Here is a 21,367-nt window from a genome sequence, read left to right on the forward strand (position 1 = left end):
GCTGACAGCAGGGCAGGAAACAAACTTGTTATTTTCAAAGGAATGTACTGCGCGCTTTATGTGGCAATACAGTGGAAAGAGACAAGAGAGATTAGAGAGGGTTTACTATTACAGGTCATGATACTTAAACCTGTAATGCCATGAGTAACGTGCACATTAGCATGTGCATTGATTGACTGACAAAGCAACAAGGACACCACTAAATTAACCTTTTAGCCCTGCAGTGGGTGAGGTGGGAGTAAAGTAGGTCAGTCGGTCCGTTTACATTATATGTTAATAATTTAATCAATACACAATATGTGCAGTTTTTAGCACCGTTAGTGAGAGGCACTGGGGATGCAGTTTCAGTCGGTTCAAAACTCTTTGGTATGGTTGGGTCAGTTGGTTCAAACCATTGGTATGGTTGGGTGTAGGGAGCAGTACAGCCTCAAGGGGACCAATAGGGCTTTTAGACTCAGGTGGTGTTTGCCATTCAACTCATTGAGCACATTGATGCTCCTTGAAAGATGAACCCTGCTGATTTTGGTGACGCCATGGCTTTCCTCTAGCACAGGGGTGTCAAACGTTCGGCCCCCATGATGAAAAATTGGGCCAAGAGTGGCCAAGAGTGGTGCTAGAATAGTCTCTACCACCACTTGGCAAAAATGGCTACCTGCACATAAAATCTTAAAATTCAAGCACATTAATGCTCTGTAGAGGATGATCCTAACCATTTGAGTAACCCCAAGACATTTCCTATAGCGCTACCCTCAAGTCAAAATATCAGCTTTGCACACCCATTATCTCATAAGCAGGGTGAACCCTACAAATATTGTTGACCACATGGCCTTCTCTCCAACGCCACTCCCTCTAGCCCCCCCCACCTGCTCCAATGATGCCAATGGGGGTCGTTTTGAGGCACTTTGATCCACTTGGGCTTAGCTAGGAGCTTTTAGACACTTTGTCAAAGATGATTGTTAAGACTGATTCCTTCCATGCCAAAATGATGTAAATCATTCATTCCTACTACTTTGAAATAATCAGGTATTAGGGTAGCATTTAATAGCCTATAGCACAACTATCAAATGTGTTCATCTTACAAATTATTTGTGCATGGCATGGTTAAATGTCTGAAAAATAATCAACTTAGATCAAATATGAACTGTAAATGAAATGCATATATGTAAAAGTGGTAATTAAATCCAAAAAGTAATGTAGTAGTTTTTATTTGATGTACATTCATTCTACTTGTTTAACAATCACAGTGTCCGTGTTAATTAAGTAGGAAATTTATTTTCACATCAGAAAATAATTGCAGTGTGAACACTTGAAGAGTAAGAACTATTCAAATGTAACTTTGTGGACTGTTCCTGTAGTAAAGATGCAGTTTGTAAGATTTAGACCTTATGAAACCCACATGGATTAACATCATAAAGCTCTTGGGTGAAAAGTCTGCCATCATTACACTGTTTGGTACCACTACAGGCTTTTCAATGTGTGTTGTCCCAGATGTCTAGAAAGCATCAAACCAAAAGCATACATCTTAGCATAAATACATAGCTAACATCATCATTAGTATGTTAAGTAATTATGCCAGAAACGAGACCACACTTATCAGAGGCAGTGCTTTCCATAAACTTTACAAACTGTATCTTTCCCCCCAAAAAAAAGAAAAAAGAAAAGAAAAAAGGTAATTGATATATAAAGGGTCCATTCAGGAAATATCTCTGCGGGGAAAAAAACAAAAAAGCGTATTACAAAATGTAATGACCAAGCAACCAATATAACAATATTTCCTTCTGTGAAAAATACATCTATTTGTGATAAAATGTAGGTTATGTCTGTAAAGATAGAGTACAAAGACAACGTTTTCTTTTACCCTTAGGTACAAGGTAATAACATTTCATTACCAAAAAAATATCATAGAAACCAGTATTTGAATTGCACCAACTCTATCAGCATAAAAAGTAATGTTGTAAGCCAAGGAGTTATTGAAGCGCATGTATCTTATTGTTTATCAAATTCTTCCTTAAAAAGAATTGCTACAACAAACTCCCCCTTACTCTTTTATTTTATTTTTTTGTACAAAATATACATTATATATATATATGTATGTATATATATATATATATGTTTGGCGCGCCATTACAAAAATGGATGTTTTACGTACAGTATACATCTATACTCATATATTTTTACAGTAAAATCAACTCTGTATTCAGGCCTACTTATAGAATGGCTGATAAAAGGCGTACTGTAGGTAAAAAGGATTCTGCATTCTGATTTGCGTGTCCTCTACTCTCCTTATCCTAATTGCTCTGGCTATCTAGTGCATGCGCATTATCATCTGTCATTATGTTTTACCAAACAGACTGATTCTTAAAAATAAAATAAAAACTAAACATATAATATAGATCTATGAAAAGGTCCACTAGCAGGTGGTGTGTAACTACAAAAAACAAACATGAGGACAAGATGAAGGGTTACAAGGTCCTCCAAAATGCTGGCCACCAGCAAAGTCCATTGCGTTGATTGATCCAGTTAGTGCCATCTAATTGTAAGGGATGTGGTGATCCATGGACTCCATCCACCACAGTATAGGCTACAGATCTTCTGCCCCAAAATCTCTTAGGCATGTCAACAGACAGGTCCCCTAGATAGAACCTCTCAATATGAGGAAGCAGAGCCCCACTCTCTATCCATCATCATGTGTTTGTGCCAGGACCAGACCACCCACTCATTTTCAGTCTTAAGTTGGCAGGGCTTTCCTTTCTGTATCCATCTCCCCCTATGTTGGCTGAGCTATCGGCAGGCCTGCTGCACTTGACTGAGAAGTTCTCCAAAGCGGTCGAAGAGACCCTCTACCCAGGCTCCGTTCTGCAGGCACATCTGTACTGTCTCCTCCTGTCCCAGCTCCCCTGTATGCACCCGCAGAGATGCTATCTGGAAGGCAACACCAAAAGCAATTGTTAAGGGAGAGAGACGTACGTAGAACAGGCTTATGCTGTGAATAACCACAAGATAATAATGATTTGGTCTTATCGTTTTTCTGTGTTTTGTCAGTATTGTACGTATTGTGCATTATATAAGGACACATCAAAATCCTTAATCGTTAAATTAACTCTTAAGAGCAGCGCTACTCAACACGCGGCCCGCGGGCCGCATGCGGCCCGCACGCCGCGTCTTGGCGGCCCGATGGTCAAACCCCCCAAAAAAAAAAAAAAAAAAAAAAAATTTTTTTTTTTTAAATAAAAATATACATTTTAAAAATATACATTTCCGTTCAAATGTATGGGTTGCTAAAACATTTTTCAAAAACAAACAGACAGACATACATACAGGTGCGTCAATTGTTACAGGTATAATGCATAGTTTTCTATGCATTTGGGGTTTTTGGGGGGGTTTGACCCCCACATTTTCCCGCCCAGGATAGGTGTCCCTTATTTCAATCTCTGGGAGTTGGCAACCCTAACCTTGCCATACCTTAGCTTTTGCTGAACTGATGCCACTGGACATACACACAAAATAAACTGGTACAGTGAAAAGAATATATGAGCAAATAGCCTCCATGTATTTCCATTGTATGCCCATTATTTCCCATTAATTCCCTATTTATTCCTGTTAATCGCCTTATGGGTACCCTCCATGCAGTTCAAGTTACTTCAAGTTATGGCACTTACTGCATAATCACACTTGCTGTGATGTGAATGTGGTGGCTCAGGGCCTGTGTCACACTCACATACTATAGGTTACAATGACACTTCCTTCGATATGTGTGTGTTAGCTCAGGGCCTGTGCCGTGAACACCTTTTCCTTCAGGTTATGGCACTTACTACATAATCACACTTCCTGTGATGTGAATGTGGTGTGTCAGTGACACACACATACCTTTTCCACCAGGTTACTGCACTTAGTGTACAATTAACACTTCCTTCAATGTATGTTAGCTCAGGGCTTGTATCACGCATACCTTTTCCTCCAGGTTACTGCACTTACTGCATAATAATCACACTTCCTTCGATGTATGTTAGCTCAGGGTCTGTGTCACACATACCTTTCCCCCAGGTTACTGCACTTACTGCATAATAATCACACTTCCTTGGATGTAGTATGTAGCTCAGGGCCTGTGTGGCGCATACCTTTCTCTCTGCGCTGCAGTTCTTCCTGTTTCTCTGCACTTTACTTTCAAAATGCTGAGTTTGTTTTGTTGGTGATAAGAGGTGTGAAAACGTCTCGGGTAGGGTTCTTCTTTTCATATCCTGTTGCCCCTGCCGCACGCAAGCACACACACACACACACACCAAGGTCCCTTCTTATGTAAGCCCCCCCCCTTTTATGGCGGCCCCTTGGACTTTTGGTATTTTGCTGAGTGGCCCCTTAGCCATCTTAAGTTGAGTAGCCCTGCTTAAGAGTGTACACATGAAACCAAATAGACTGTTATGGGTCCATCTGAACACTTTTACAGAGGTAAAATGAATACAGAGTGGGATAATATTAAGAAAAACGCATGTGCCCAATGCACAGCTTGCTATGAGCAATTATTCATTCACACACACGCACAACAACACATGTCCCTGAAATGTGTGTAGACCGATGGCTCACCTCGTCCTTACACATGAGGTATGTGTGGTACTTGTAATGTTGCAACGAGTGGTACAGGGAGAACCACTGGGTTTTCTGCTGGTCCACTGTGTATTCCTTGAAACAGAAAGGAACACAACACATACATTGCCAAGATATTTGGAAAAACTTAAATCATATTAGTCTATGAAAGATCACATAAGAAAGAAAATGTTGCTTGTAAAAGGAAACTATGCGTGAGAGAATCTGAATTGTTGTATTATGCCCTCTACTGGACAGATATTGAAAGTGAACAAATTTGGAGCTCGTCACCTAACAAGCCTTTATATCAAGAAAGGAAACTCAAGTGCTTATTTGGCAACTGCAGCGAGATGGTGCTACTGCCATTTTGGACCAAACTAGCCAACTTGCTGTCTAACGAAGGTCCACGCAAAAAGTGGCATGAAGAAAAACAATGCATGTCATTAAATGAAGTTAAGCTACTAGTTCAGGCAGACAACTCAAAAGCAGAGCCAACTCAACATCAGCTGATCTTTCACATGCACGCTTCATCTGATTGGGGCAGACCATTTAAACCTCCCTGCTTGCCTGCTCATTCTGTTTGCTGCTGCTCTACTATATTTCTGCTATGCAGTGCTGCTTTGTGCTTTTCTCTGTGAAGTTTTTGCAGTTCTATAGTATACGATTCCCTTAAGGGGGTCTTGCTTTTTCATTCCCTGTGATATCTATTTGGTAGATCAGGGATGCCCAACCTTTTTGGGCCCAAGGACCCCCTGCACAATTTTCAAAACCTTTGCGGTCAGATCTGTGTTGTAGGTGGAGAAAGCTCTTCAAAGTAAACCAACAGTAAATGAGTGAATGTTTAGTAAAGTATCCAACCATTGTGACATTTTGAAACGTCTTTGCTGTGGCAGTTTCGTCAACACAGGACTAGTCCAAAATGACTTCTATGTTTCTGAATAGCACATCATTTTCATATCTCCATTTGTAGCTTGTTTTAGGTCTTACCAGCGGCACTTTGTTGGCCAGCTTGTAGGGCTTCATGGTCTTCTTGTTGTAGGCCTTCCCACTGAGACGCACTTTGAAAGCTGGGGTTTCTCCATCCTTGGTCAGTTCTGTTACCACAGAGATCTCGGGGAAGCTGTCTAGAGCCGTCTAAAGACATGGATGAGACGAATTTTTCAGAGACACGATCTTGTGATGCCATCCTTGAACTTGTAATTTATTATCAAAAAACAGTTTGTGCTCGTCTTTGACCTTATTGCGTACAATAGAAATAACTTCTAAGTATTCTCTTAAATGCAAAGAGATGCGAGTTGTTTTTATATCAGCACAGAAGGAGGACAAAATACAATAAAAGTGTATCTACGGTAACACAAAAGCCACAGATCGTGTCATTAAGTCATCACATGAACTACTTTTATTCTTGTCCCAACTCCCAACATGATTTACAAATCATCAGCAAAAAACACTGATAAGGGTAATAGACCTTTAGGAGCTGTCCCATATGCAGTTTGGGAAGGAGGCGTTTCCTGTTGTCAGTGATCATCCCATCCACCCTCTTCATATGAGGCAGCATCAGCTCATCTGAAATGAGACATGGGGAAGCAATCCATTTTAGACTGGCCCTTGTCCTCTGTGATCCTTTGTTCAATTTCCCTCTACTGCTGGTGTCATGTCACTCTTAACACTTTGCCTGCCAATCACGAGTATAACCGTTGATGAAAAATACACCCGTTTACTGCCAAAAAAATCCATCCACGAGTATAACCGTTTTTCAAAAAAAAAAAAAAAAAGTTTTTTTTTTTTTTTTTTTTTGGTCTTTTTTTTTTTCAATTTATCCACACAGAACCAGAGATATCACGATCCAAAGATTTCTAGCTCCATTCACTCCTTGGTTAACTTATTACTTTAAAATCCTGTATCTCGGCTCCTAAAAATTCAAAATTTAAACACTGGCACTGGGGGAAGTAAAATTAAAAAAACCCTCTGGCAGGGAATGTGTTAATAGGAACATCTGCCTCAACAGTGAACTCGAATGTAAATTTGCTGACCATTCTCCTTTTCCAACGCCGTCAACACGTCCTCGTCCAGGGCGACGCTGATGAGCAGCTCCACAAAGCTCCTGAACGCCTCCTTCATGGTCCGTGTGTTCAGGAACCGCGAGCCCAACGGCACTGGAGGACTGAACTCTTGGGAGAGAATGATGTGATGAGAGAAGCAGAGGAGATCGAGAAGCAGAAAAAAAAAAGAGGAGATTTAGATCATAGATAGTCCTCTGTGGGGTTGGGGGGTGAGAGAGAGAGTAGTCAAAAGGTTTCTTCACCATCTTCACCGCCCTCCTCAGCGGAGGAGCCTGAAGGAGTGGTTGAGAGGTCCTCCTTCCACTTCCTCCTCTTCTTGGGTGGTGGTTCTGCCTTGGACTTGGGGTGTTTTGGCCGGGGCTTCTGGTTCAGGGTGACCAGGGAAGGGGATGCCGTTAGGCCCAGCAAGGTCTTCACCTGAGAACCCCTGCGTAACATAATAACAACACAATAGCAATTCAAACCTTGCGCCCCTCCAAAAAGAATCTGAGAAGACAAGAAGGATTTAACATTTCACTCCATCGGTCAGGACATTCCTTTGCAGCGGTAATGTTAGCATAGAGTTTATGTTGCTATTGAAGTTTCTATTGAAGCAGTTTTGAAAAGACTCTCAGGAATAATGAAGAGAAACTAAATGGAAATTCAGGCTTAAGGAGCTTGCACACTTAAGTCAGTATTTTTCGTCTACGTTTGTTTAAATCCTAAAATTCATTAGGCACAGACACCTTGCACACTGAGTCCAATGCATATCATTCTATTAGTTCCAAAAATTTCGCAGAACAAAACAAAACCGTTGATCTTGTAGTCCTCTCACTTGATGAACACAAAAATAAAAAGGAGAGAGCAAACTCTCTCAGCAAGGAGAGTTTCACCTGCTGATCAAGGGAGAAAAGGATTATCCAGATGGTTTCAATGTTTAGCCAATTTCATTGGCCCAGTTTGATGCTTTGCTATAATACCCGAGCCACATTAAAAAGACCACCAATTTGATCCTGAACAGCGGCTGGCAGTAGGAACACACACACAAAGAGTTTAATTGGCACTCCAAATTATGTCATCGCATCGGAAAAGTGTGTACTAGGTAATGAGCCTTTCCTGAATATATAGGCTTCATTGTTGAAGGTAGGTTACAGCCTCAAAACACTGCAACATATAGACAAAATTATGCGAGAAACATAGAAAATTATTTTTTTCCCAATTAATTCCCTCTTCGGCAACGGCCTTCTCGAAAACAGCTGCAATGGAACACTAAGACTGAATAATAAAGTGAAAGGAAATGGAAATCTTAGTATCAGGCTAGGGGTTACAACTTACCTAAGAGAGTTCATGGGCTTGCAGCGTGGCTTGCGGCTGCAGACTCGTACATACTCCCTCTTGTTGACAGTGTCTAGAAACTTCACATACACCCTTTGGTACATGGTCTTGGCATCTCCGAAATAGCCAAGATACTGTGCAGACAAAAATATAAGCAAATATAAGTAAAACAAATAAGATAGTAGAAGCAACAGAAATAAATTAAGAATAACATTACCTCTATGTTTACATCCCATGCTTACTAAAACATGCTCATATTTGACATAGGGAAATGCGTATGGGCATGTATGTTTATTATGGTGTATGCGTGTGTACTTACGCTGTTAGTGGCCGAGAACACCCTCTTCCCATCCCTCAGCTCTGGGACAAACTTCTGCAACAGAGCCTTCTGGACCTTCCAAATGGCTGGAGGCTCCTGTCCTGCTCTCATTGTCACCTACACACACACACAAACACATGTGCATGCGCTTGTGAACACACCATTAAGTAGTAATGTTTCTTTCCTTTCACATGGTTGCTGGATGTGGATTCAAGACACGTTGCATTTAAACTTTAGCTATCCGATTGCAAGCTGATGTTAGTTCCAGATGTAAGCCTTTAAAAAGGCAACATGCATCACCTCCTATAGGCATGTTCTATGTTGTCCTTCCCTAGCCATACCTTAAGGCTCTCGATATCCTCATTTCTGACGACAAACTCATCCCTCTCGCGGTACATTCCCTCGCCCCCGCTGTCGGACAGCTCTTCATCAGTCAATCCCTCAATGGCCACACTGGACAACTGGACAGCCAACTGGCCTGGTGGGGCCTCCTTTGATCTCTCCTGTACTGGTGACGACAGGACAGGTGACGCAGTCATTCCTGCAGAGGCTTTCGTCATTCCTGCAGAGGCATTCGTCATTCCTGCAGAGGCTTTCGTCATGGTGTCCTTGGGAGTGGCCGCTGGCTGCAGCTGGGTTTCAGCAATAGACTGGGGCATGATACATAGGGTCTGCTCTGACTTCATCACAGAAGTGGTGATTCTGTTGTCTGCAATAGGTAAAAAGAAAGTTCAGTAAAACAAAGTAAAATTCACCCAGTCAGTCAAATTCTTCTTATTATGTATGCCTATTACCTGTAAAGTACAGCAAGGTAGCTGTGTGCATGCCAACCTGTTAAGGCCAGGTGCAGGATAATAATGTGAAAAATAAATAAATGGAACTACACATACTGGATTAGAGCTCCCAATACTTATTTTAATACTATTAAACTGAGCCACGTATCTACCAAACAAGGTCTTCATCAGGCATGTATGAATATCCTTTTCTTTTTAATGACCTGCCATGAGCTAAAAATCAATCCCAGCCGTGTTATTGTTCCAACCTTGCACTTCAAATATAAATAACGGCAGCTAGTGAGTTAACGGTAGCTAGTGACCTTTCACTTGTTTCTTTTAACATTCCACTATTTAACAAAATATATATATATATTTTTTAAATGTATATATTGTGTCTATTGACTTTGCATGTAATTTATGAGAGGTATTATTACCTGTCCTGGCTCTCCTATCTGAAGACTCATCCAGGGCAGAGAGGGCTGAGGTGATGCTGTTGCGCAGGGCCTGGTTCTTCCCAGTATTCTCCTCCTCGTCGGAGCTAAATGATGGCAGAGTCTCCAGGTTCTTCTGCAGTTCCTCGTCCAGTCGTTTCTGCTGACCGCTTTCCCCATGGCTACTCTGTGGACTCAGTTTGGGGGGCAGAGCAGGCAAGGGGCAAGGGGACTGTTTAGATGAGACGGAGGGCTTTCTGGGGCGACTGATAGTGCGTGTAGGACTAGGAGAGTAGTGTTGCTTGGGGCCAGATTTGAGGAAGTCCAAAAATGAGCCCATGAAGCCTGTCTTCACCTCTGGCTGCTTCTCTTCCACTTCCCGGATCTTCTGTCTGATCCTCTCCTGCTGCTGATAGCCATCATACACGGTATTTGAGGAGGAGGGAGAGCCGGTGTCACTACCCCGAGAGTTCTGCCGCTTGGCCTGCCCGCTGCGCTTGGCTGGTCTGCCCTGTGCACTCTCCTCCTCCGGCCCAGATGGCTTGGATAAGCACTTGCTACGAGCCTTCTTTTTTGGAAAGCCCTCATGGCCTGAGGACTCTATGAGACCATCCTCCCCTTTGACAGACTTTGCATTCCCCTTGGCAATGTTCTGGAGTCCTGAGGGGTCATACGCCTGGCTGGTTAGATGGTAGTCATTCTCAGCGCTTCCTCCGTCTCCATTTGGGTTGAGGTCTGAGCTAGTGTTGTGGTGGACACGTTGTCCGTGACAGTCTGTAGTTATCTGACCTCCATTTAGTGTCATTGTCATGGTGTGGGAGTTGTTGTTGGTGATGATTGGCTGTTGTGCTGAGGAGAAACTAGGAGACATGTGTCTCATGTCAACAGTTTGGAAGTGACCCTTGGAGTCTGCCATTTCCCCTTCGCCAGCGGATGCAGCCTTGACAAAGTCCTGTGGTGTGACACCGCATGCAGCCACTGTGGCAGCCAGGATGTCGTCAACATTGGAGAGAATGTTCCTATCATCTGCCAGCAGCATGGAGTCAGGGAAGCAGATGGAGTTGAGAGTAAAGTGGTTCTTGGCATCATGTGACTGCTGATTGGCAGACTGGCCATAGTGGTCCTTTGATGCTAGGTGTTTTGAGTCCGCTGTGCCCGAGCTCTGAGCTGAAGCTACCACGCTCTGCTGGCTCCGGGTCTCATCAACACTGGCACTCATCAGGTACTGGACCTGCGCTACCTTTGATGAGTTTTGACCAGAGTGGACAAGGGGGTGCTGTAGCAGAATCATCTCGTTGCGCTCATGCAGAACCTGACTGTTAGGAACCCTGATGAACTGGGTCAGAGGTGCTGGAGCCTGGTTATGACTCTGGTGGTTTTGTTGGTGTGGCTCAGAGGATTTGAGCAGCAGAGAGTGATGTTTGAGCAGCTCTGAATTAAGGGGCGAATGGGAAGATATAATACTGGCGTTAGTAGTTTTGGGGTTAGCCGTTCCCTCACAGCTGGCACTGCTTAGTTGGATGTGCTGCTGGCCCACAGAGTCCATCCTTGCATTCTTTAGCTGGGCCGCGTTTGTCTGGCCTAGTCCCATAAACTGGTCCTCAGAGCGCGAATTGCTCCGGATTACACTCTGCGTTTTGTAGCGGTCATCCATTTTGGAGACAACGTAGACCACGTTATTGTGAGCAGCCATATTGCTCTCAGCTGAGGTCTCCATGGAGACTTGCTGGAGCGCCTGCAAGTCCTGAATAGGAAGCTCTTCAAGTTTTTGTTTGCCATAGGACGGCTTTAGGTCCTGCACCGAGGCTCTAACATTGTTCAGTAAGGCTTGTGCATGAGGAGCTGAAGAGTAGCTGGGTGAGGGTGCAGACAACAGGTATTTCTGGGACTGTGTGTGCTGCTGGGTAAGAGCATTATCTGTTTTACCTCCCAGTGAAGATTGCATCAGAGTGTAGCCCTGTGTAGAATTTGATGTAGATAGACTCTGGGCACACGTGGATGAGTAAGAAGAGTTGAGGGATTGTCCTGTGGCATAGCTCAGAGATTGAGAAGTCGAAGCTTGCCCCTGTGACTGAGATGGGTAACTCACGTTAGGGGCGACCTGAGAATGAGAAGCAGGGTAGCTCTCTGAGAGGTTCCCCTGACATAACACCTGGACTTGGGTTCCATACTGGGCCTCTGGGTCCTGTTGTAACACAGGACTGGAAGAGTAGACCAAGGTCTGACTAACAGATGCCCCGTTGCCAGAGAAAGAAGGCAGAGTCTTGTAAAGGGAAGGCAGTTTATCTGTGGAGGAGTGGGAGGGCTGGGGCTGGGTGTGGGAGGTGATATATGTTTGAGAGAGACTGTTAGACAGCAGACTGGGCAGCTGGACTGACTGCTGGTTTGCAATCACAGAGTTCTGCTTTTGTCCAGGGGAGGAATAGCTTTCAGGAGAGCCTCCTGTCAAACTCTGTGAGTGCCGATGACATTCCCCACCCTCTGAGGGGTGTGGGGCTAACTTGGAAGAGCAGTCTTTAGCCTTGGTCCCCAAAGTGGATGAATAACTCTGAGTTGTTGACTCCGTTTTCGGTTGCGAGGCACCATTGACCCCCTGAGAACTGTCCGCCCCCGTGGCAGGGCTGCACGACACAGGGGTCTGACGGGAGGGGTCCTGCTGGTAGGACCCCTCCGCTTCACTACCCGAGCCCAAGTACCCCTGTAAGGAGTGCTGGGAGCTGGGTAGCTGCTCTGAGGCCGCGTGGGTACTGGAAGGCCTCTGATGGTGTTTGATCACACTACATTCCCGCTGAAGTGCTCTCTCGATGGAGCCTGAGAAGACTGGGGCACCATAAGGCTGGGGGGCTCCGTGAGGGATAGGCAGAGTAGAGGCCAGCAGACTGAACTGAGGCTGGAGGAGGTGGGGGGCTGACTCCTGGGCAGAGCGGTACGTGGAGGATTGGATGGGCAGTGCGGAGCCCAGCGAGGGGGCAGAGAGGTGGTTGAAGGCCAGGCCAGTGGGGAGGACAGTCTGGCCGGATTTGAGGTGGAGGAGGGGATCGTGGTGAGAGAAGAGGCCATTGGTGGACGTGCTGAAGACAGGGTCCTGGAGGGCTAAGGAGGGGGCGGTGGCATAGCTCCGGGAAGGGAAGGCACCAGTGTGCTGATAAGAGGACAGAGTGGCAGGAGAGGGAAAAGTGGCAGTAGATGGCAGAGCACCAGTCAAATACAGCTCTGTGGTCGAAGAGTTGGCACCTGCATTAAGAGAAACCATGAGAATATAAGTAAAGGGGGTAGAAAACATTAGGCAAGGTGTAGTGCTGAATGCGTATGGAATGAAACAAACCACCAAATATTCATATTTCATGTTCATTTCTATCATTTCTGTTTTTTATGTTATGTATCCTTTTATCCCAATTTCTGCCATGAATATATTGATAAACACTTCAACTATTATCATGGACAAAGTACCTGCACAAAAAAACAATAGGTATCTGTGTCCATGTCCTAGATTCTATGAATATCTATCTATAAATTCATGAAAAGTGTGTGTCTGTCTGTGTATCTGTCCGGGGCATAACTCGGGCACTGTCCATACAACAAGTACAACAGGTATTTCATAAACAAACGGGGCATTCCCAACTTGCATTAGTTCCGAGTAGGCTGTTGCCCTAGTAATTTAAATGAACAGACAACAATTTATTTGTGTTACGGTAAACGGAATATGAAGCCTACAGTACATGTACACCGATTGAAAATATATGAATCATAATACTAACTCTTGCAAATTCATGGCAGGAGGCTGCACATTCTTTCTCAGGGGGACAAATGCTCTAGGCTGGTCACATAAAAAGACAAGTCCTTTTTAAGTGTTATAGAAACAAGTCAGTCCACTACAAAAGTAATTTAGTAGCCCTAGCAGATCTGTTCTCACCAGTGGGCCATGATGGAGTCCTGAAAGGAGGGAGCAGGGAGGCACCAACAGGACCAGCCTGAAGGCTTCTAGACTCCATGGCTGCCAGGAAGCTCATGATTGAAGTCTCAGAAGTATTACCATCTGAGTCAAACGCTCCTGACAGACCTACACGGGAGAGGAAAATAATCACAGAATAAGACACAGATGGAGGATTTGTTACTGCCATTGCTGAGGTCAGTCCAAACATATTTGTCCTATATGTTTGTAATAGCTCAGACAAATCCTGGACTAGAATGAAAAGATGAATGTGCATAGCATTTCCAACTGACCTGCAGGATGATGTGACGTGGTGTAGGTAGGAATCTGATGGGTTGAGACGTAGCTTTGCCGCTGGAGGAGTTCTGTGTCAAGATGACTTGCACCATAACTGGAACTGCAAGAAAGCACATATAAAGCTCTGTTCTCCAAATACCTAAATCACAAAAAACCCTATGAACTTAAAGAAAGCAATTCAACTCACAACTTTATCTAGTATCGATTTGATATGTTCTTTCCCTAACCCTTGCCCCCCCCCCCCTCTTATTTTCTTTCCCTTTCTGAAAACGACAAAAACAAATTGATTACTTGATATCTGCTGAGTGACACTCATAGATCTATTGAACACCATGCACCGTTTTAAAGATGTTAAGAGTTCTATGGAGCATCAGTCACATTTAAAATCACATAAATAAAAACTCAACCACTTTAAATGGGCAACATCTTATGTGCCATTCTTCTTATATAAAGTAGAAACATGGCACAAACATGGCAAACATTGTGGATCACAATAATTCAGTCCGTCTCTCACACCCCATTACATTTTTTCTATAACTTGCTGTTAAAGTATAACCTTACGGTCTGCTAGCTCTACATTCTACATGATCAGACCCACAGATCTGCCTATAGTCTTCTTTGATAATACCATGACGAACACACAGTTCTCACGTTATACTATATCAGACTAATCCTATTTAAATAGGGCACCAAGGTGGCTAGGAGAGAAACGCTTTTTTTTTGTCATCGGATGCTAAAAGACAAAGTACAGTTATGCTTTTGCAATGGTGTGGGTTTTGGCAAATCAACAAAAATGTACAACATGAAAAAGGTGAAACAAATAAAAAGCAAACACTGAAGATTAGGCCAAAGTCTTATTTGGAAAAAGTGATGATCTGTCCCTTTTCTCCTTTGAAAAAAGGAGGGATGTAGTCAAGACACAATCAGTCACAGCCAGCCTGATCTCGCCAGGAGGCAAACAGCTGTTGAAGAAGAACATTGAACTGAGATGGAGTCATCTGCCCCCATCCCCAACACACACTCACTCCATTTCCCCCTAATTTTCCCTTAATTTTAAAGCATGAAATCTAAGAAGCAGGGGGCAGGCTTATAGCCCAATGTGTACTATATCATTCTTTGTCTAGGGGATCAAGTTGAGCAAGTTCACCTGTATTTAAGAAAGGTTTCCCGGCTTTGTACAGGCCAATCAGTAATGAATAGCCTAAAAACATTTCCTTATTCTGGTCTCACAGCCATGACTTTTTTCAACATCAGTTGAGCAAAGTTCTGATATATATATAAGAATATAACAATTACAGGTTCAAGGCCCTAGTCATTTTTGGCCCCAGAATACTAATTGGCAAAATATAGCTCGTTATAACAGAAGCAATAATGATGTAATAAGCGAAATCTCTTATCTTTTTACCTGAAAAAGCAATAATAAGGGTCACTTTGTCAACCCCATTGTTTTCAGGCAGCCAAAGTAAATACAACACAGGTCACAAAGACCAAAGCATTGTTAGTCTGAAGACACCAATGTGTGTGTTGCATTGCATCATGTAGTATACACATTAATAGGAAGAACGTGTGACAGCAATCTCGTGTGACAAATACAATGACACGTTGACTACAAAATGGTCATGGACATGGTTACCTAGCAGTATTGCCGCTGAGATTAATACGATCAATACATTAAACAGCCTCCTTTGCTGAAGGTGGTTTGTCTTTATTAAACAGGCACCAATAGGCCAAGAAAATAGGTCACTTTATGGTGTGCTAGTTAAGGTAGCTAGCTACCTAGCATGACGGCCAACTTTATTATTGAGTGGATAGGGAGGCTAGTTAACATTGATCCACAGGGATTCCTTCATGCTGAGACGCTGCTACTACATGGTGACACCAGGAGCACAGCAGCTCCGACCTAGTAACCACAACCTCTGGCTGTGGTTGCTAGGTCGATGCGCGACACACACATTGCATTATGTCACGCTAAACACACGGACAAAAATAAAATAAGAGCTAACGCTAGCTAGCTCAGTTTGTACGTGTGTGTAAATGTATGTGCGGAATGTCGCCCAGGTAACAACAACGCGACATTCAGGCTTGAATTGGACCTAGCAGCGTTTATTCCACAAGTGTCGTGCGACCAAAATGACGTTTTGTCCCAACAAAAAACGACGTGCTTTCAACTGAGAAAAGTCGCGTCGACACTTTCTATCACTGAAAGAATCGTCGTTTTTTTGTTTTATGTCGAGCGACAGGAGTTCAGTCACTCACTACTACTGTCACGTGCCGAATAAATAGCCGATCTACAAGCTCGCAACACGTCGCGAACTCTACGTGTTGTGAGCTTGTATATGTGCTTTTTTTTGTTTACGGGGCACGCGATAGTGGCTCGTACGACATAAGGAGAAGACCACTGTTGCCAGATTTGGCAAGAAATTGAGAGAGAAACAAGCAACCAAACAAGCCCAAAAGAGGCGACTAGGCGACTAGCTCACAACGAGCTTGTAGATCTGCTATTTTCAAAGAAGCCTTGAAGATGCGAAAAATTTGGAATATTTTTTAAACATTTTAACAACACAAATCTTGTATGGGGGTCCCTGGCACAAAATATTTTCAGATGGGGGCGTCTGCGGACAAATATACATTAATTAGTGGGTCCTTGACATGAAAATATTAATATTTAAACCACTGGTTTAAACAACATTTAGGAAACAAGCCCAAATAAGAAACTACACTTTAGAAAACAAGCACACAAAAAAACGCAAACACCAATATTTACACGCTACTTCACAGGAGAAAAAAAAACAAGCCCCAAAGCCGCTCATAATAAGCGGACATGGCAACACTTAAAAGCAGGCCTTCCATCCAGACCATCACCGTGTTTTCCCTGTGGAAGGTGACCCGCCCTGAGCCGCCTTCCCTTCGTCTTCATCTCATGTTTATTATACCTTTGCTTGATGCTCGCTGCGGCGCTGCGCTCATAGGAGGCCCAGGGAGACACTGACGGAGAGGAGGCAGAAGAAGAAGAAGCTGGCGGCGGCAGCGGCGGAGGAACCAGCGCGTCGGCGAAGCTGCTGGACGACGGCGGATAATTCCGGTCCATCATCCGGCGAAAGAAGCTGCCCCTGTTCCCCGACGACAGAGCTTAGTGGAGCGGCCACGGCCAGCAGCACACATCATGGTGGTTACAGCACCAACACAACCAGCAAGCAGTCGCCGACCAAAACAATCACATTACCAAGCGCTGCTACACACCGAGAGAGAAGCCAGTGCCCCGACGCTGTGCTCTTTGCTATTGTTACACACTCACGGCTGGAGAAAGTGTGATACCTTCCTCCTCCTCTTCTTCTTCCTCTGAACGAAATGTGTTAATAATTGTTCACATCGGGAGGAGATGATGATGTCCACATTAACTGTGCTGTGCAGCGCTGCATGGTTTCATGATGTCTGTGCCCCCATGTTGGGTCATTTCCCAGGATGCACCGCAAACACTTGGGCTTTGGAAGTTTTTATTTGACTCCCATTATATACCACCTGCATGGTTGTTTTACAGTTACACTTTATCATAGGATTTATATGATGTATATTTGTAATTGTTTATATGGATTATGAATATTATATAAGAAGGGGGTAGGGAGTAAATAAGTCTTTACTTCTTCCCACTCCTTTTTAAACATGTTGGGGATGATTCATAATCACATTTTAAATGTTTACTTATTTTTTAAATATATATTATGGCTTTCATTGTCATTAGTTTTTATTTAGTTTTTACCTGAAAGTTAAAAATATTATTATTAAATCAAATCACAGTCATAGCAGGCTATGGAGGTTGTTATACACATTACACAATAATGTATCAATAGCACAGTGTGTGTGTGTGTGTGTGTGGGGGGGGGGGGGGGGAATTGGCCACCCTAGGCTTCAAATGTTTACATAGTGAAAATGACAGCAGAGATGCTTAATTGACATCTATACGTTTCCATAAGTCCATTTCCATTAAGTGTTTTCAATATGAGAACAGGAAAATTGTGGATTTTATTGCATTGCACATTTTAAGGGACATACTTTTAGAGAAAGAGGACCCCAACCAACAAGACTGGGAAGGTATTCAATTGTCAGATTCATTATGTTGTATTTAGCTTTTTACCCACACAGAGCATACATATGATGTATAATTTATTTTTGTTTTGTTTTGGGTGTTTACCAAACGTTTTCCTTTGTGCAGTCTTCTATGAAGAGAATTTGATAGTTTATTTATGTTTTGGTGTCTAATAATCCCGTAAGGGATGGGTCTTTTTTGACAAGACACGGGGAAAAAAATTCATTCATTCACACATAATTATATACAACCATTTGTGTTTTGAGGGACGAGGGGAGATTTACCAAATCTGTTAAGAGTATATTTAATTTGATATGCTTATGAGTTAACTGCAGTCTGACTACACCTAACTCATGTATGAACAGGTGAGCAACATTTTTATAGTATGTGGATGAAAACAAAAACAGTCCATTTAAAACAAATCTTTATTTAAAACATTTGACTGTTTTCAAGTAGTTTTGCTTACAATCACTGAGCAGCAGGAAAAAAACACAGCCTTCAGTACATTGACCCATAAGGTCATCGTGAACTTTGGCATCATAAGTTAGAGACATAATATCTGATGAAACAGGAAGATTTACAGTAGCTGCTTTCCAGGGCCCGGCTTCTTCCTCTTATGAACCTGATTTCTACATTATGTCATGATTATCAGACATCAGTGTCCAGTTGATCTGTCCATAATGCTTTATCCAATGTCCAGAAATGAAAACTGTATCCCAACTATACTTTAAGGATAGTAACAAAAAAGAAAAGAAAAATATTTGGTCTTATATTATCCCATCACTGGCTGAACTTATAACATTGAAACATGGAAGGTATTGGACTTTAGATTATGTCATTTCGCTCGTCCTTTTATGGACGTGTCGTAAGAATCACTTTTGTCATCATTAATTTTACTGAGATAAAGTCTTCATTCAGAATCACATGAGCAGCTCTCTTTAATTAAAAGCACAATATTCATCTTACATGGTAGATGTGAATGTTTCTTGTTGAAAATGCAAATAAAAACAGTCGTGGTAGAACAGTACTAATTTTAGCTTGAACATTTCTACTCAAGCTGAGACTTGCTTAAACACTTTTTTTTTCTCCTTTCTAATTATTTGGCTCCATAGACATGACTCCATCAATGTCAAAACATGGATGTGTTAAAAAACAAAACAAATTCATATAGACTGTGTGTGTGTGTGTGTCTATGTGCAGGGCTATGCTGAAAAGGAGTGCTTGTGCTCAGCTACTACCCTGGATAAATAAAGAACTAAAAAATATCAAATAAAAAAGTCACTATAGTGAAACTTGCCATAGTGTGAAGATACATGGACATATGCCATGTTACTAGTCTGCCGTCATGCAATATTTGTCTTTTAACCCGTACTAAATATTTTAGTTATTTATCTGTGTTTTGACAACGATGGATTATGTCTTTGGAACAAAATATATATAAAAAAAGATCTAATTAAAATAAATTATAAAGCTTTGGTAGTATCCTTTAAGGTTAGCAATATGTCATTCCCAGTTGCAGCATTAACTTACGACACATTGGTTTCTTCATTTTCCATTCACTAACATACATAATATATAACAACCAACAGTAAACAACAACCAACAGTAAAATCAACTATAAAAAGGGGCACCTGGCATGGGCCTACAATATGAAGCATATCAAACATTACCATTCTTTTGTGAATAGTTACTACTTACTAGAGGTAACTAAAAAGGAGTTAAGGAATGCACACCGCTGTAATAAAGAGTTAGAAAATTTAACAAGAGTTCATGCAAAATCATAGGCTCCCGACGTTAACATACCAAAGCTGTACATCTTGGAATTTATATACAATTTGAAGTAGACCCTGAAGTAGAGGTGATTTTAAGATGTAGAAATGTCTGTTTGATGTTGGCAAATATGTAGATGTCTTGTCCCCAACATGCTATCGCCGAATGGTTCCAGGTCGTGAGCTTGCAGGAAAACAAAAACAATAAGACAATATGTTAAAATAATTTCTTTAGGTTCTGTGGGTATGCGTTGGTGTTGTCCTCAGTCCTTTCACAAGTAAGGATTTAATAAGTCAGCTGATGTATGTATGTATGAATAACTGCACAAATACCCAGGATAAGGTGGCGGTGGGGCATCGTGTGGTCCATGCTTGGCTATGGCCTGCTCATAGGAGGGCAGCCCCGGGGCTTCAATGTCCTCTATTGGGGGTGGGACGACAGGCTGTAGTGACACCTCCTCCAGTCTCCGCATGATTAGAGACGCATTACTGCGCCTTGGTCGTGACCTCATGGAACTGAACGAGTTGAATAGAGGCACACATACTGATGCATTAACTCACAGGTGCATAACCTTGGGTGTAATACGCAAGTCAAGATTTAATGACTGCTGCTAGCAATAATGTTATAATAAATAACTTTTCACTCACCTGGCACGGGAGAAGTCATCCTTACATGTGCCGTGACAGAAGTACCAGACCAGAAGGCCTATAATAACAACTGATATCCCAGCAGCGATCAAGCCCACAAGAAGGGATGTAACATCCAAACGTGATGGACGCTTTTCCTTGTCTGTGCACCAACACAGATCAAACAATGTTAATATATGGCTAGTATACAGTATACACAACATAGGCATAGTTAGTGAAGTGATGTGCAAAATAGTCAAACTCAATGAATGATTGCAGAGTTTAGTTTTCTGGAAAACAACCAAAATTGGCCCACCACTACCTAAATAGTTGTCCGAGAGGTTTTGACTCATGACAGTAATCTACCATGTAATTAGTTGAACAGGTTAGTAGTGGAACAGGTTTGTTTGCACCAGCACCCTATTTGTCTTGCAATGTACAGCACATTGCAATGTACAGCACAACTTAACATATTCTATATATAAACATTCAGAAATAAAGATGTGTGTATTTGGGCTTCTTAATTTAACCCAACATTCCCTTTCATTCTTTGATCTCTTACCCTCTGTGTACTTCCTCCAAAAAGCTTCCTGCAAAATAAAAGATCAACTGTTTATGGAATCTGATGTCAAGGTTTGGTTTCTGCAAAATATCATTCCAAGCGCCTCTTCTGAATTCATGTTTCCCCGTAAGTATAGATAGCATCACTTAACTGTATCCTTGTCATTTTCAAAAACCTCTCGTGCTTCCTCATAGTTGCAGACTTCTTCATAACACTCCCTCTCCAAATTTCCAGGAGTGAAGATCTCAAAGTCAAAGCGATTGAACAGTAGGTGGCGTCTCAAGAACTTATTTGCCTCCTCTTCTCCTACAAAAACTAAAAAGGTTTACTCAGTTAGGTTAAAATGAACAGAGATTGACATAAGTCTAATACAATCAACATAAATAAACTAGACATCTGATGAGGTCATCTCACCTTCCTGGTTCTCTGATCCTGCGTTCAGCAGCGACCTCTTGGTGCAGGCGAGGTCACCACAGGACAGCAGTTGAAAGAGCAGAAATAGATAGAAAAACATGCCGGCCATGCATTCACCTGGAGCAGTGGAGCATTGATTTGTATTACTAGATAGCACAGAGCCGGTGGTGGGGAAAAAGCACTAAAAAGTTTTACTTCA

The 21,367-nt window shown here is 42.5% G+C and overlaps 2 protein-coding genes across 6 annotated transcripts in view; both read right to left on the minus strand.

Annotated features, from left to right (window-relative positions):
• Positions 1 to 1,189: 1,189 nt before the first annotated feature.
• On the minus strand, positions 1,190 to 17,370 carry qser1 (glutamine and serine rich 1). Of its 2 annotated transcripts, none has more exons than XM_080435405.1 (13): positions 17,008 to 17,370; positions 13,709 to 13,812; positions 13,398 to 13,544; positions 9,488 to 12,718; positions 8,619 to 8,986; positions 8,278 to 8,394; positions 7,959 to 8,092; positions 6,887 to 7,071; positions 6,615 to 6,752; positions 6,050 to 6,147; positions 5,569 to 5,715; positions 4,582 to 4,677; positions 1,190 to 2,922 (listed from the first exon to the last, which is right to left on the minus strand). In XM_080435405.1, the coding sequence occupies exons 3-13, from the start codon at positions 13,492 to 13,494 to the stop codon at positions 2,782 to 2,784; spliced, it is 4,752 nt and encodes a 1,583-aa protein (XP_080291531.1). In that variant the 5' UTR covers positions 13,495 to 13,544; positions 13,709 to 13,812; positions 17,008 to 17,370; the 3' UTR covers positions 1,190 to 2,781. The 2 variants fall into 2 exon arrangements, with proteins under 2 accessions (XP_080291531.1, XP_080291530.1); XM_080435404.1 differs by having other exon boundaries at positions 16,646 to 17,370.
• An 833-nt stretch (positions 17,371 to 18,203) lies between these two features.
• prrg4 (proline rich Gla (G-carboxyglutamic acid) 4 (transmembrane)) overlaps positions 18,204 to 21,367 on the minus strand; it is a 4,736-nt gene continuing 1,572 nt past the window's right edge. For all 4 annotated transcript variants that reach the window (XM_080436387.1, XM_080436385.1, XM_080436384.1 and 1 more), the window contains exons 2-7: positions 21,169 to 21,285; positions 20,906 to 21,069; positions 20,755 to 20,782; positions 20,214 to 20,355; positions 19,899 to 20,081; positions 18,204 to 19,749 (exon numbers count right to left, since the gene is read on the minus strand). In XM_080436387.1, coding sequence (XP_080292513.1) covers positions 19,722 to 19,749; positions 19,899 to 20,081; positions 20,214 to 20,355; positions 20,755 to 20,782; positions 20,906 to 21,069; positions 21,169 to 21,277 — 654 coding nt within the window. In that variant the 5' untranslated portion in view covers positions 21,278 to 21,285 and the 3' untranslated portion in view covers positions 18,204 to 19,721. The remainder of the gene's footprint in view (positions 19,750 to 19,898; positions 20,082 to 20,213; positions 20,356 to 20,754; positions 20,783 to 20,905; positions 21,070 to 21,168; positions 21,286 to 21,367) is intronic.

Source organism: Gymnoscopelus braueri, assembly GCF_963280865.1.
Source record: "Gymnoscopelus braueri genome assembly, chromosome: 1".
NCBI lineage: Eukaryota > Metazoa > Chordata > Actinopteri > Myctophiformes > Myctophidae > Gymnoscopelus > Gymnoscopelus braueri.